Source organism: Python bivittatus, unplaced genomic scaffold (assembly GCF_059951505.1).
Source record: "Python bivittatus isolate LINGU-HERP-01145 unplaced genomic scaffold, Pbiv_v1 ctg000690_np1212, whole genome shotgun sequence".
Lineage (NCBI taxonomy): Eukaryota > Metazoa > Chordata > Lepidosauria > Squamata > Pythonidae > Python > Python bivittatus.
This window is the reverse complement of record NW_028277096.1, coordinates 10864019-10877637: the sequence shown is the minus strand read 5'-3', so window position 1 is coordinate 10877637 and position 13619 is coordinate 10864019. Positions and strand designations below refer to the sequence as shown.

At 43.3% G+C, this 13619-nt stretch overlaps 1 protein-coding gene across 1 annotated transcript in view; it reads right to left on the bottom strand.

The window, feature by feature from the left end:
* Window positions 1-12009, bottom strand: part of COL26A1 (collagen type XXVI alpha 1 chain) — a 151107-nt gene extending 139098 nt beyond the window's left edge. The window contains exon 1 of the mRNA XM_088152346.1: window positions 11858-12009. Within this exon, the coding sequence (XP_088008472.1) occupies window positions 11858-12009 (152 nt within the window). The remainder of the gene's footprint in view (window positions 1-11857) is intronic.
* Between the last annotated feature and the right edge of the window lie 1610 nt (window positions 12010-13619).

Sequence of the window (13619 nt, the reverse complement as noted above, 5' to 3'; positions counted from 1 at the left end):
TATCTACTTGCATTCCAACGTAATGCAAATACGTAAGTAATGGTATTTTCATCATGGTTTGTTGAGTAGATCACAATTGGTTGTATGTACACAACATGTTGTGAACTCTCATTTTAAATAATGGTTGATTTCATGCTTTGTCATTGTTTTTTATCATGGTTTACTGAATAGAACTCAATCAGTTGAGCTCACAGAATTGCACTATGCTGAAAATCATGGTTTAAAACAATGGCTGGCTTTGTGCAACAAGCTAAAGCACATGGCTGGCTAGCAAACCATTTTTTGGGCTTAGAGCAAAGTATGGCTACAGCCTCTACATATCAGAAAATCAAAGTGGAGTGCTTGTAATTCTGGGCATAAATCAAGTACCTGTTCACTGTGATTTATCACCTTGCAAATGGAGGCCTCTGCTGAAAGAATGAAAAAGGCCATAATTAAAATCACATTCACTGTTAGAAGAACCAACAAGTCTTTAAAAAATTACACATGTGTGTCTTTAATCCTTCCTTACCCAAAGTTGACTGATCTGTTAGTTAAACTTGAAACTCTAGTTTTGAAACATCTGGTTCCCTCTGAGTTAATGCACTGCATATGTTAATTGTACTCTAGACTGGAATAAAACAGAACACAATGAAATCACCTAAGTTTTCTGAGTCAAGGATTTAGGAGGTCTTTTCAGTTCTATACAGCAAAGGAGGGTAAATCTCAAGATACTTTGCAGAAGATTAGCATGCATTTTCCACTCCCAGTCATTTAGTAGCAACAGTAAATAACCTTACTTCACTCTCCTAAATTAGGATGCCTAATCAAGAAATTGTGGGAGAAAGCAGAAACAGATTCATTGATGAAAATAAGTGTGTGTAAGCTCTCCTTCTGGAACTGAAAATAAATCCTGGCTGAGCTGTGCATCTGCTTGAAGATAACTTGTTCTGCAATTACACATTGATCTTTCTGAGTGACCTTTCTGCATTGGGGTCTCGCTGGTGCATCTCAGGCATGTAGTGGAACACAAAGCTGATCTTGTGTTGCATGTAGTGGAACACAAAGCCTAAAGTCTGCCTTCTCCAGCTGCATTAGCAGGCAGAAAGCAGGGCTACTTCTGAAGCTGGAGGACTCCCAAATGAAATTGCTCTGTGCAACTATGCTCTGAAAACATGGAAATGCCAAGCAATGAATGGGGGAGCACACACTGTAGAGCGGTGTTTGGGAGTTGAACTCCATACATCTTCCAGTGGCCAAGGTTGAGAAACACTGCTGTAGAGCATCTAGTTCTTTCAATCCAGATGGTACCACTGGGCACAGATACTGAACAATGTTAGTATGGGAGTAAAAAAACAAACAAAAACAAAACTTCCCTATCCCCTCATAATTTCATTTCTCAGATCTGAAATGCCACTCATTGGTGGTTTGAGAACTAGAGCCCAAACTATGGTTTGAAGTAGTTTAAGATCCTGGTTTGTTCTGAACAGAGTCATCGTTTTCTGGCTGACTTGAACAAGGAAACTATTGTTAATTACAGAGACTTCTGGGCTGAGTTCTGACTTGAAAGGGTTACATGTGTGGGCAAAAAAGGTGTGTATATCTCAGGTTAATAAATCAAGAAGTGATCATCCAAGTCAAGCTAATGATTCTTAATTATAACTAGCTGGAATCTCCAAGTTCAGGGACAAATAGCAGCTACGAGAGAGTTCTGTTCCTAGCTGGCCATGTGCTCTACTTTCCTTCAAACTCTGTCTGAAGGAATCTTCTATAGTATTTGAAGCAGGTGGAAAACCCTGGCCAAGCTTATCTAAGCTCACAAGCTGAACAAGGTCAGGCCTGGTTTAGGCCTTCAGAGAATCCCAGGTTTATAGGCCAGACTAGAAAGTTGGACAAACATTCTAGAAGAAGGCAGTTGCAAACCACTTCTGTATTGCTGCCAAGAAAATTGCATGAATGTGTCCTTGAAATCAGCAGTTGTCGAATGCTTCTTGAAACTTTTATTTCTATTTGAAATGCTGCCCAATCAGTTTTAGGAACAAGGGAGAACAGGAACTTGCTCAATTAACCACCCGCAATTAGCACCTGCACAATGCACGTAGCTTTCCCCATTACGGCAAGATATCTTCTGTTTCTGTTACGACGTTTGTATTTCTAAATTGCCCTCTGTGTATTAATCAACAGAGAGTCTGTCCGTGACCACAATAAAACTGAACTGAACTGATGCATTAACAAGTACAACCTTTATGCAAATCTCTGGCCTCGGTTTTGGGCTATGCATTTCTCCTCTTTCAGGGAGCACACCTTGGCCACCCTAGCTACCTGTGGGCATCCCAGAAGCCTCTGGCAGACCACTGTGGCAAAAAACAGGATGCTGAACTAAAACTAGGCTGCATAAGCTCCTTGCATATACTGAAGTAGTTCTGTGCATTCTTTCACTGATAAGCGATCATTTATTTATTCAACACCATAGGAAACTGTCTTATATGAAGTCAGGCCCCGGGTCACTGAGTCCATTACTGTTTATTCTAACCGGTGGCTCTTGGGGGCCTCTCCCAGACCTCCTACCAGGCTAGCAAGACATGCCAGGAATTGCACCTAAAAGAGGCAAAGCCTGCCCTCGCCCACCTCCAAGCAATAGGATCTCCAAGGGTTTTTCTGAGTAACAACGTAAACACACCCATTAATATTGCACAGATGAAAAGGGGGTATATGGTGGAATTCCTTTTTAAGTAACACATCCCAAATCTCTGACCAGCCAGCTATTTCTAATGGCCCTATTTATCTTATCTTGTTTTATCTTATCTTTCCATTCATTCCATTCCATTCCATTCCGGTCCATTTCATTCATTCATTCTACAACAGCCTGAGCAGCGCTAATCTTAAGGAAAGGGGAGGGGGGTCTTTATGTTAACATAAACTAGAACACTCTCTCTTAACTTGCTGCCCTCCAGATATGTCAGGCCTATAACTCCCAAAATTCCTATCCAGGACTGTCATCTTACTTGGGAATTATGGGACTTCAGCACATCTGGAGTACGCTAAGTTAGGGAAGACTGTTCTAGAAAGACAACTTTGTTCTGTAAAATATGATCCTACATTTCCGCTGCTTTGGCATTCTTCAAAATCCATGCTCTAGTAAATGGCATGCACTAGTAAGTTTTTAGTCTTGAGATTGTTTTGCTTTACGAAATAAAAAATAACCACTACAATAATCATAACAATCTCACTTCTGATACTGAAAACAAATTCCTAGTCTGAAACGCACTCACCTTGTCCTTTCATCTGAACTGTATGTCTACCCATTGGAATTATTAGGGATGGACCTTGGGGTAAAAGATTCAGATCTCATAAACCTCCTTTTTGAGGATGGGGGCCAAAGACCAGAGGATGAACGGGGGTGTCTGCAGGTGGGGGTCAAGACTGGCAAGATGGCAGACGTACCTTTGCTATGCTCTTTGGAACACCCATGCAACATGTGCACAACTGGAGCGGGGCTTGCCTTGTAGTGCCCTGTCCATCGTCTTGCCAATGTTGACTCTGCCCCTGCAGACATTGCAGGGGGTGGATAAAAGCCCTAACAAAAGGTTCCAAAGTACAGTAGAAGATCATGAGCAACAGTGAAGGAAATAAATGCCATACAAGTAATGCACAGAGAAGCCTTCCAAATATCTTGAAGGAACAGCTCATGAGAAAGAGAGAGGAGTTGGTGAAGGCAAGCCAACAACAGACCCTGTGCACAGAAGCCAGTCAAAGAAATGGAAGTATTTGAACCACCACAAACTCCCTCTTTTCCATTCTACTCCATCCACTCCCTACAAACTTCCAGGAGTATTTTGGTGCCCAGTTCAGCCTTGTCTTTGCCAGACGGTGGTTGACAGTCTGCAAGATGAGATTACACCCGGATGCATTTCAAAGAAAGAATGGCATCTTTCCAATTTCTCTTATCCCAAGAAATTCTCCTTCCTCTGCTGCTTTTGTTGAATTCTCTTTATGTTTTAGTTTTAATGATGCCACTAGGCACGATGAACAGTTCCCAGAATCATCTAATTGAGAGAATTTTCTTTGCAAGAAATTTACATTTAACCCTGATGACCTTCTGAAGACTTGCCAAGATCCATGTCTTTCTACGCTTGGCAAGTTGTATTTCTTTATCTTTTCTTTAACTGAACTAGCCGGCAGCTTGCACTTCTTTCTGCAAGGCAGGCTTCTCACCATAAAGTCAAGAGGAGAAAAGAGAAACACAAATGGTGTAAAAGAGAAAGGCCCGCTGCATTCAGTGAGACTTACTCAGAACTCCATGCACAGGATTGCACTGCTGGAGAGGCAGCCTAGCAATTAGGAGAAAAGCAAACCACGCAATAGTTCTTATTCTAAAGGAAGACCCCAACTCCCAGGAATCAGAGGAGCAGAAAACATAAGAGGGGACCACCCGTTATGCTACATCATGATTGGTTTAATCATGCTTTGATAAACAACCCACATTTAGCTGGGTTCACACATTACATTAAACTACCGTTTGCAAACCAAAACTGTTGGGTTCATGCAACAATGCTCAGCTCAAGCCAAACAAACTGCAGTTTGCTTTAATGTGATGGGTGAACCCAGTCATTTTGTCAGCTTTTCCCAGTGAGTTAGCTTTAATTCCAGCTATGTCGGGGGGGGGGGTGTCAAACGGATCAGTCTGGCAAAGGCAGATTGCGCTGTTGTGATGCAAGCCCCGTCCGTGTTGCACATGCATCGCCACATCGCGCACCCATCTCAAAGGGCAGAGCTTGTGACTCAACATTGCTTTTGCCATTTTGACTGAAGCAGCAGAGCTGAGGACACTTAACTCAGCATCAGTTATTCTTAAATAAAGCAGCATGAAACAAGCAACAATTCTGTACCTACTTCATTAGTAAATCCAACTGAACAAAATAAGCACGATTATAAAATAGTACATCTGCGCACTGTGCCTAATTTTTGTCCCATTGCCAAATGCCTTGATTTAGCTAGGTCTGGCCCCCTTTTCAAGCCACGGTTCTGCTATAAAATTAGGATTCCCGATACATCCTGAGAGTTGGATGCCTTTCCTGCTCCAACCTGGGTTCACAAGAACAAGCGAGACAATCAACTTTGTGAAGAGTAGTTTTCTTCTGGCGCATCATCCGTTTGCATCATATACCCCAAATATGCAAGTTTTTGCAAGGCAGACAGTCTGCTTGATCCAAGTTTGCTTCTTTTTGCAATCCACAGTATTCTGAGCAACCACTTCCAAATTCATAATTCAAAGGATTTGCTCCTCTCTCTCGCTCTACCTCAATATCCTGCTTTCACAGCCATATATTACCTTGGGGGGCAGGGAGAGATTTTAATGTTTGGATCTTTGTTATCAACGAAATATCTTTTATGATTCTTGTATTTGCATTCCTCCCTAGGATTAATCTCCTGTTATTCAACATATTATCCTTTATTTCTTTTGGTGCCTTTGAGTCAGTGTTGATTCCAGGTGACTGCTTGGACTAGTCCCTGCAGTTTTCTTGGCAATGTTTTCGGAAGAGGTTTGCCCTTTCCTCCTCCTGCCTAGGGCTGAGAGAGAGGGACTGGCCCAAGGTCACCCAGCTGGCTTTGCGCCTAAGGCAGGACTAGAACTCACACTCTCCTGGGTTCTAGCCTGATGCTTCAACCCAGTGTTTCTCAACCTTGGCAACTTTAAGAGGTGTGGACTTCAGCTCCCAGAACTCCCCAGCCAGCTTGTTTTGGTCCATGCACAGAATTAAGCAAGGCTGTTTTGGCCTGGGCAGCAGTGCTTCAATGGGGAACAGGGGAAAATAAGGACTTTGGTAGCTGAGGAGAGGTAGGGAAAGAAGCAAAGATGCTTAAGAAATACAGGGCAGGTAGGAAGCGAGATGAAGGGGATGTGGTGGCGCAGCGGCTTAATGACGCTGAAAGTTGCTGGCCAGAAATGGTCGACGCTTCAGCGGTTCGAGTCCAGCCTTCGCGTTAGCAGGGTGAGCTCCTGTTTCCTCCCCAGTTCCTGTCAACCCAACAGGTCGAAAACTCACGTGAGTAGATAAATGGGTACTCCCACTCCGGTGGGAGGAAAAATACTGGCGGCGCCTTGCAAAAAGGAGTCGGGAGCAGTTGCTGGTAAGCACGAAAAACCGCGCACGCCCGAAAAGGGCGCGAAGCAATGGAAACCCCGCCTCCTGCGCACGCCAGCTGGGCTCTGCTCTAGGAAGGAGGCTCTGGCAAATCACTTCTGAAACACTTGTCTTGAAAACTGCAAGGACTCGTCCAAGCAGTCACTGCAGAGTCGGTAACGACTGAGCGCAGATTTAAAAAAAAAAAAAGGGAAGCGAGATACAGTGTGCCGTGCTGGGATCTGATGGCGGCAGTGGTAGTAGCAGCAGAGGCTGGGGGGAGGAGAGAAAAAAGATGCTGGGGAAAATGGGCGATGGCTGGTGGGATATGCCACACTGAAACATCAGCCGCAGTGGTGGTGGAAGGAGGGAAACTGCTGGGAAGATGGGGGGCAGGTGGCCAGGCGGATGTATGGCAGCAGTGGCAGCAATTAAGAAGAGGGAAGGAAGGTGCTGAGAAAATCAGGGGCAGTGGGGTTTCTTGCCTTAGTCACTTCCCAGTTGGACTACTGCAATACACTTTATACAGGGCTGCCCTTGAAGACCATCCAGAAGTTGCAACTGGTCCAGAATGCGACCAAGTGTTCAGTGCCCCTCAGCTTGCCCATGTCACACCACTGTTGCACGAGCTGACTCCCAGTTTCTTTTCAGGTGCAATTCAAAGGGCAGGTTATCATCTTTAAAGCCCTACATGGCATGAGGCCAGGTTATTTGCGGGTATCTGCTCACCCACCAGGTCAGATAGGGTGGGCATGCTCCAGGCCCTTTCCCTGAAATACTGCCATCTAGTGGATTCTAGGAAGCACGCCCTTTCTGTGGTGGCCCCCACTCTTTTGGCCTTCCCCCAGACACTGGGGAAAAGTGCAATCGGAGCTTGTAGATGTTGGATGGGGCATCCCAGGAGGATGTTTGAGATGTGGGGTTTTAGTCTTTGTTTTTATTTTTATGGTTTTATTGTTCTGTGGTTTTATTGTTGTTGTGAGCTCCCCTAAGTTGTACTCTAAGATGGGCAGCCATACAAACCAAATACATAAATAAATAAATATTGAGGGGTGGAAGAGAAGCCTTGATGTTCATCAGCCTTACCTGCTCACCATCTAGATTTCGTTTGAAACCTGAAACAACCAGTGTTCTGGATTTCAGTTCTGCCAAACTATGCCTGGCCAAAATGGTTTGGTGGAATACTTGAAACCTGAAGGCTTGTTTCAGTTTGGAAACTAAACATTTTCCCACTGCATGAACACCCTTGTCATCCATCTTCATCTATTCTTGAACTTCAGCAAACGAGACTATTGACCCCCTTCACTTCTTTGGCATCAACTGTAGGTAAAGTAAATGTGCAGGTTGATGCCAGGTTTTTCACTTTCTATTGTTACTTTCATAATGAGCCCTTCTAAGCCTTCTTTACTTTGACCTATCCAAGTGGTATCATGAGAACATCTCAAATTATTAGCATTTTGACCTGCCCTTTGTTTCCAACCCATCTTTTCCAACCTACCATTCTTATAATATATCCTCTGCATAAGTAAAACAGATAGGGGAACAACAAACATCCTTGTCTTACTCCCTTCCCTATTCTGAATCACTCTGCTTCTCCAAACTCAGTTCTTACAGTAGCTACTTATTCATTGTAATGGTTCCTGAGATGAATTATCAGAAGTTTTGGCATTCCCATTAGCTTTAATGTGTTCCATGTTCTGGCATGGTTTACATGATCAAAAACTTGCTGTAGTCAAAAAAACAAAGGTAAATTTCTTCCTTAAATTCTCTTTCCTCTCCATTATCCATCACATGTTAGCTCTCTGATCTTGTGTCCCTCTGCCTTTTCTGAAGCCACCCTTCATTTGGCATTTTCCATTACATACATATTTAATGTTTAATGCATTTGGTATCAAACAAAAAATACAGATCCATTAGAAATTAATATCAATGTAATAATTACATTGTAATTATATATTATAAATTAATAATAATACATAATAATAATCAATGCAACTTCATAATGCTTCTTTCATTTCATCAAAACTATTATAAACTACATAGTTGACAATTTATTTATATATATATCATAGCCACCAATGTATGTATTTTATTTAATAGCCAACTTTGGGTATTTTTTTACTTAAAATACTTTTACCTTGAAGAATTCTAGAGAACTCAGGAGATCATTCAGTCAATTTGCAATGTATCATGTAATATCAACCGCACGGATCTACATTTCTTCCTGTAGAACGTTCTCTTCCAATTTTCCTTACATTTTGCTTTTAAGTTTTAAGTTTCACGCTACATATGGAAAGTATTCTGAAACTAAAAATATAAAACATTTGGAATGTGATGAAGATATCGGGCATCTCATGACTCATACTTTGTATCACTACTTTGGGATCTGCACTGGTTGCCTGTTGGCTTCTGGGGGCACATCAAGATGCTGGCTGGCACTTTTGAAGCCCTTTATGGCTCAGGACAGGGGAACCTGCAAAACCAGTTTCTCTGAATAGATTCTATCCATTTGGTGAGATCCAGTAGGAAAGGCTTGTTGTGGGTCCTGACTCCTAGGGAAGCTGTCACCAAGGTCCCCAATGGAGAGCTGTAATGGTATGTGGGAATGACCTTGGGAAACAGAGCTGCAGCCTAGACAACTGTCATGCAAAAGATATCTCAGCCCACAGAAGGAAAAGGGGGGTAGACCCTAGGGAGGGTCCCTTCTGAAAAGCATCTCAGAAGGGACCCTCCCTAGTTTTCTGGAAAGTAAAGGTAAAGGAGGGGAGAAGGACTTTCAGACTTGCAAGATTCTGTTACTGTAATCTTACAATAAAGGTAGTATTAGTATCCATGGTTAGTATCCATGATTTGTGCTTCTTGCTGGACTACCTTGAAGGGCTGAAAAGAGCTCTCCTCTTGAACAACAGCCCTCAGAGATAAGGATGGCCCCATGCAAGTTGTTGTTCGCAAGGCAATTAAGACCTTCCACAGGGCATTTGGGAATGGAGGAATATTAAGTGGCTCCTACAGAAGGAACACTAAGTGATTGTTGTGATTTGATAGGTATGGCTATGTGGGAATGATAGTTACTTCCTACGCCATTTGGTTTCAATAATGTTGATTTAAGTGTAATTTAACCTTATTACATTAATGAGGAATCTAAGCTACTTGGAGTCATTTTTGGGTGGAGCAGCATATAAACCTTGGTAAACAAATAAATAAGCCATAGGTTTGGACCCCATGTAATAGAAACACAGATTCACGGTTGCCATATTTGTAACATAATAGTTATATCTTGTTATGTCTACAACCAAGGACTTTGCTTCTCCATCTCTACTACTATCAGCTAGCCATCTCTACCCCTCTTAACCACTTCAAATATAGGTAACAGCCCACTCTTCTTTGAGAGACCCTATCTCTTGGAGATGAGCCTTCCCCAACTTGGTGTCTTCTAAATATATTGGACTTCATCTTCTATGATCCCCAGCCCGCACTGCCAAAGGAACTTGAAGTCCAGTATATTTGGAGGATATCAAGTTAGGAAAGATGCACCTGCTTTACAATAATAAGCATTTGATCAGATTTAATCTGAATTCTAATTACAATTGAGTACATTTACATTTGCTTTCTTCTTTAATAGAGTATAATTCACTAATTGGATGCTACGAACATTACATATTCATTTTCAATTGCTTCTCTGGATGACAGGAAGTTCTGGATCTTTGATTATCCCTACAACCACACAGAAATCTTCTCTAGAGCTTCGTTCTACTCAGTGATGATCCCAGAAACAGAGTTGCTGCACTTAGAAAGAGCCATAGACTTTCTCCAGTTTGGTTCATTCCAGGAACCAAAGCCTCCACATCAGACTGAAGTTAAGTTTCTTCATCTTGAACATTATAATGCTGCAAATGGCAAGTTGATCTTGGCAAGGGAGAAATCTAGAAGGGTGACACAGGGCAGTTCCTTATCTTTTTAGGCTAGCAGATACATTTGGAATGTAAAAGCATGCTCTATAGCTCTCTCACAAAATGACTGCCAGGTTGCCAGTCCAGTCATAAAATACCCATTTTCCAGAAGGCAAAGTGGTGAGGTTGCTCCTCATCGCCTCCTCTAGCCTTTCTGGAAGTTCACTACCACCTCAATGTATCTCTGATTTTTTTCTGGGCCGTTGGGCGCATGTCCAAACAAAGCACTAAACTGCAACCTCTAATAACCCTGGTTCTCTAAGAATATCTCTGAAGTATATGCAGACTCCAAAAGCATTCCGGGCAATAGTACTCCTGAAACTAATTCTCTGCTTTGCAGCTGGATAAGTCCCATTTTACGTTCTTAATTAAAATAATCTAAAAATAATGAAATGAAATGAAATGAAATGAAATGAAATCAAGTGGGGGTATCCATGAGTCCCTGGGACTGCTCCTCTGACATGCACAGGCTACCTCCATTCGGCTTTGTCTCAAGTCTCTTCTCAAAATGCATCTTTTTTTGCACGGCGCTTGGCTTTGTTTCCATGCTAGCAATTCACAGCATTTCTAGTGTCACCCAACCATCATTGTGCCAGGATAATAGTAATGTGGTCAGACTTCAAAGATGGCTGGATGATGCTATGAAGACATTATAAGTCAGCAGTGTGGAATTACTTAGAGCCATTAATCTGTACCCCAGTTGCCACCAAGCTTAAGTTCGTATAACGGCATTCTTCCATTTCTCCCTCAGTGTTCTTTTTGTCTGCTCTTAGGTTTCAAACTCCATAGGAGCAGGGACCTGATTATGTAAAGTGCCAAGTACACTGGTGGTGGTGGAAAAACAGAAACCCATGATCCACAGGCACACACCCTACAAACACTCTTCCACATACTGCTAGTGATGTATGAAATCTAGAACATCTCAAGCAGATCTCCAGGGCAGATTCACAACGCACTCAGTCATTTGAGTTCTTAACAATGACCCAAAGCTCTGAGGCTGGCAGACAAATGGTGACGCCCGTATGCCTGAAATGCTAAATTAGTTTAACTAGGCTACTAAATTAATACTTTCTGGGTCCACACTGAACCACTAACTAGACCAAACAGAATAGGCTAAGCGACATGAACAGCTGCAACCACCACCAAGGTTAAAATTATTCTATGAACTCTATGAATTAATGAAGCTTGCAAATTATGCAAATACAACCAGGAGGTCTTTAACTGGCTTAGTGAAGCGTGATGTGCAAACACTACCACCCAATTACAGCTGCATTCACACATTCGATGAGAGAAAAGCTGTACAAAAGCAGCTTGAAAATAGAACAGTTGTGCCCACTCTCTGGTATCACATCTCCTGTGGGGACATCTAACTACGGCGTGGCTTTTCTCCCAATAGTTCCTAACACCTCCCTTTTTTGAGAAAGAAAGATTACACAGACTAGACTACTGGCATTATAAGAAGGAGACAGATCATAAGGAGCAAAAAGGAGAGGAAAAGGGAAGGAAATCTGCAATAGTTCAGATGTGTAACTAATACTGAATCAGTCCAGGATAGTCACAAACCAAAAAACCCATAACCGTCTGGGAAGCTGGGGGAGGTGGGGGGTCGGGGTAGGGAGACGCCAAGGGCCACGACTTTCACAGCTGGTCCAAAGAAACGTGCAGGCAAGATTAAAACTCCGCTTCTATTCTTTTAGAAACGAAGTTCCCCATTTTCACAATCGAGCCATTGGTTCTTAAGAGGCCGTGGTTGCCCGGCCCTTCCAAGCGACGACGCTAGGCGGAGGAGACCGGCTTACTCACCGACGATTGGCGAAGGCATTGCCCGACGGTCCGCCGGGACTTTGCTCGGGATAATTGTGTGGCAGAGTCGACGCCGGGAACTGATAGAGAAATCCTGTCGCGAAGGTACACCCCCACAGGCAGCAGGAGCACCAAAAGAAAACCAGATACATCTTGGGAACGCCGTCCGGAGAGGCGCTTCGGACTGCAACAACCTGGGCGCGCCAAGCGGAGGAGACGCGGGGAGGTCTCCGAGCCCCTGGGATGACTTAGAGACTCATCCTCCCAGACTGCGGAGGGCCCCGGCGACGGGGGCTAAGGCCAGAAGCAGGAGGGGGCGGGGGGGGGAGGAAGGCTAATGCTGGCTTCTTAGAACAAGGAGCCGAAGAAAAGCTAAGGTCCAAGGGCACCCAGCCTTCACGGGGAGCTCCGCGCGCTCTAGGCGCACAAGTGCTTGGAGGTGCCTTTTCAGATCGGAGCGAGCTGGGTTCAGCAGCGTTCTCCAAAAGGGGGCGGGAGGTGGGGGGCGCCGGTTTAACCCTTCAGGAACGACGCTGCTGCTGCAGACGGAATTGTCTTGGAATACACGGTAAGCAGGGAGGCTCCCCCGATTCTTATTCGATATGAAGAAGGCTGGGCTTTTGTGCCATATTGTGTCCACACGGCATATGGTTCAGCGTGGCCCACGCGGGCAGAGCTGTTTCACAGACACGTTTACGTTCTGTTCACACGTTTATCTTCGATAGGTAACTTAGTGGTACAGTAGCTATTTTCAGAAAACTTCCTAAACATCTGGTGCCACCTCAGAATGATGTAAACTTTTTTTAAAAGTATTTTTTCAATACTTCCTGCAAGGAACTCTAGCTAGTGCACGTGATTTCTTGCACCACTTTTCTTCTCACAAAAGCCTTGTGAGATGTTCTTGTGAAAGAGTACCACATGTGCAAAACACATTAAGCCATAAACGACAACGTACACATCACAGTGATGGTTTACATAGTGGGATAATCCAAAACCAAATAAACCAGGTACCGTAATCCTTTAATTCTGTGAACCCCATTTTCACAATATGCTAGGTTAAAATATGGTTGCCTAGTCTGTGGTACAGTGTGTTGTATGATCCCAGATAATGTGGTTAATGGTTCAGAATGAACTGAGGCTTGTGAGAGATACCAGAAACCCATAAAAGTGTTATTTGTATGTTAGAAGTAAAAGAAAAGCCAGAGGGAATGTACATCCATTGTGAGGAGAAAGTGGTAAAATAGTAACAGATGATGATGAGAAGGCAAAACTTCTTAATTCTTATTTTGCCTATCTCCTCTCAGAAGGGAAATGGAGGCCTAGCTGATCATGGTTATGTCACTGGGAAAAGGAGTGGGTAAAAGAAAATTTAGTAATTTAAATGGATTCAAGCCTCCAGGCCAGATTGATTACATTCTCAACTACTGAAGCGACTAGTAGAAGTGATTGCAGAACCACTCTTGGTAATCTCTGGGGACTCCTGAAGGTCTGGTGAAGTTCCAGATCACTGGAGGAGAGCAAATGTCACCCCATCTTCAAAAAGTGGACAAAAAAGGGATCTGGGAAACTATACACATACTAGCTTGACATCTATATTGGGTAAGATCTTCAACTGATTGATTATGTACCATTAAGTCAATGTCAACCACATAGATTTTCTCCAGGACAATCTGTCCCCAAACTGGTCCTTCAGATCTTCCAATGGTGCACTTGTCACCACTGTATTTCAGTCCATCCATCCTGCTGCTGGTAATCCTCTTCT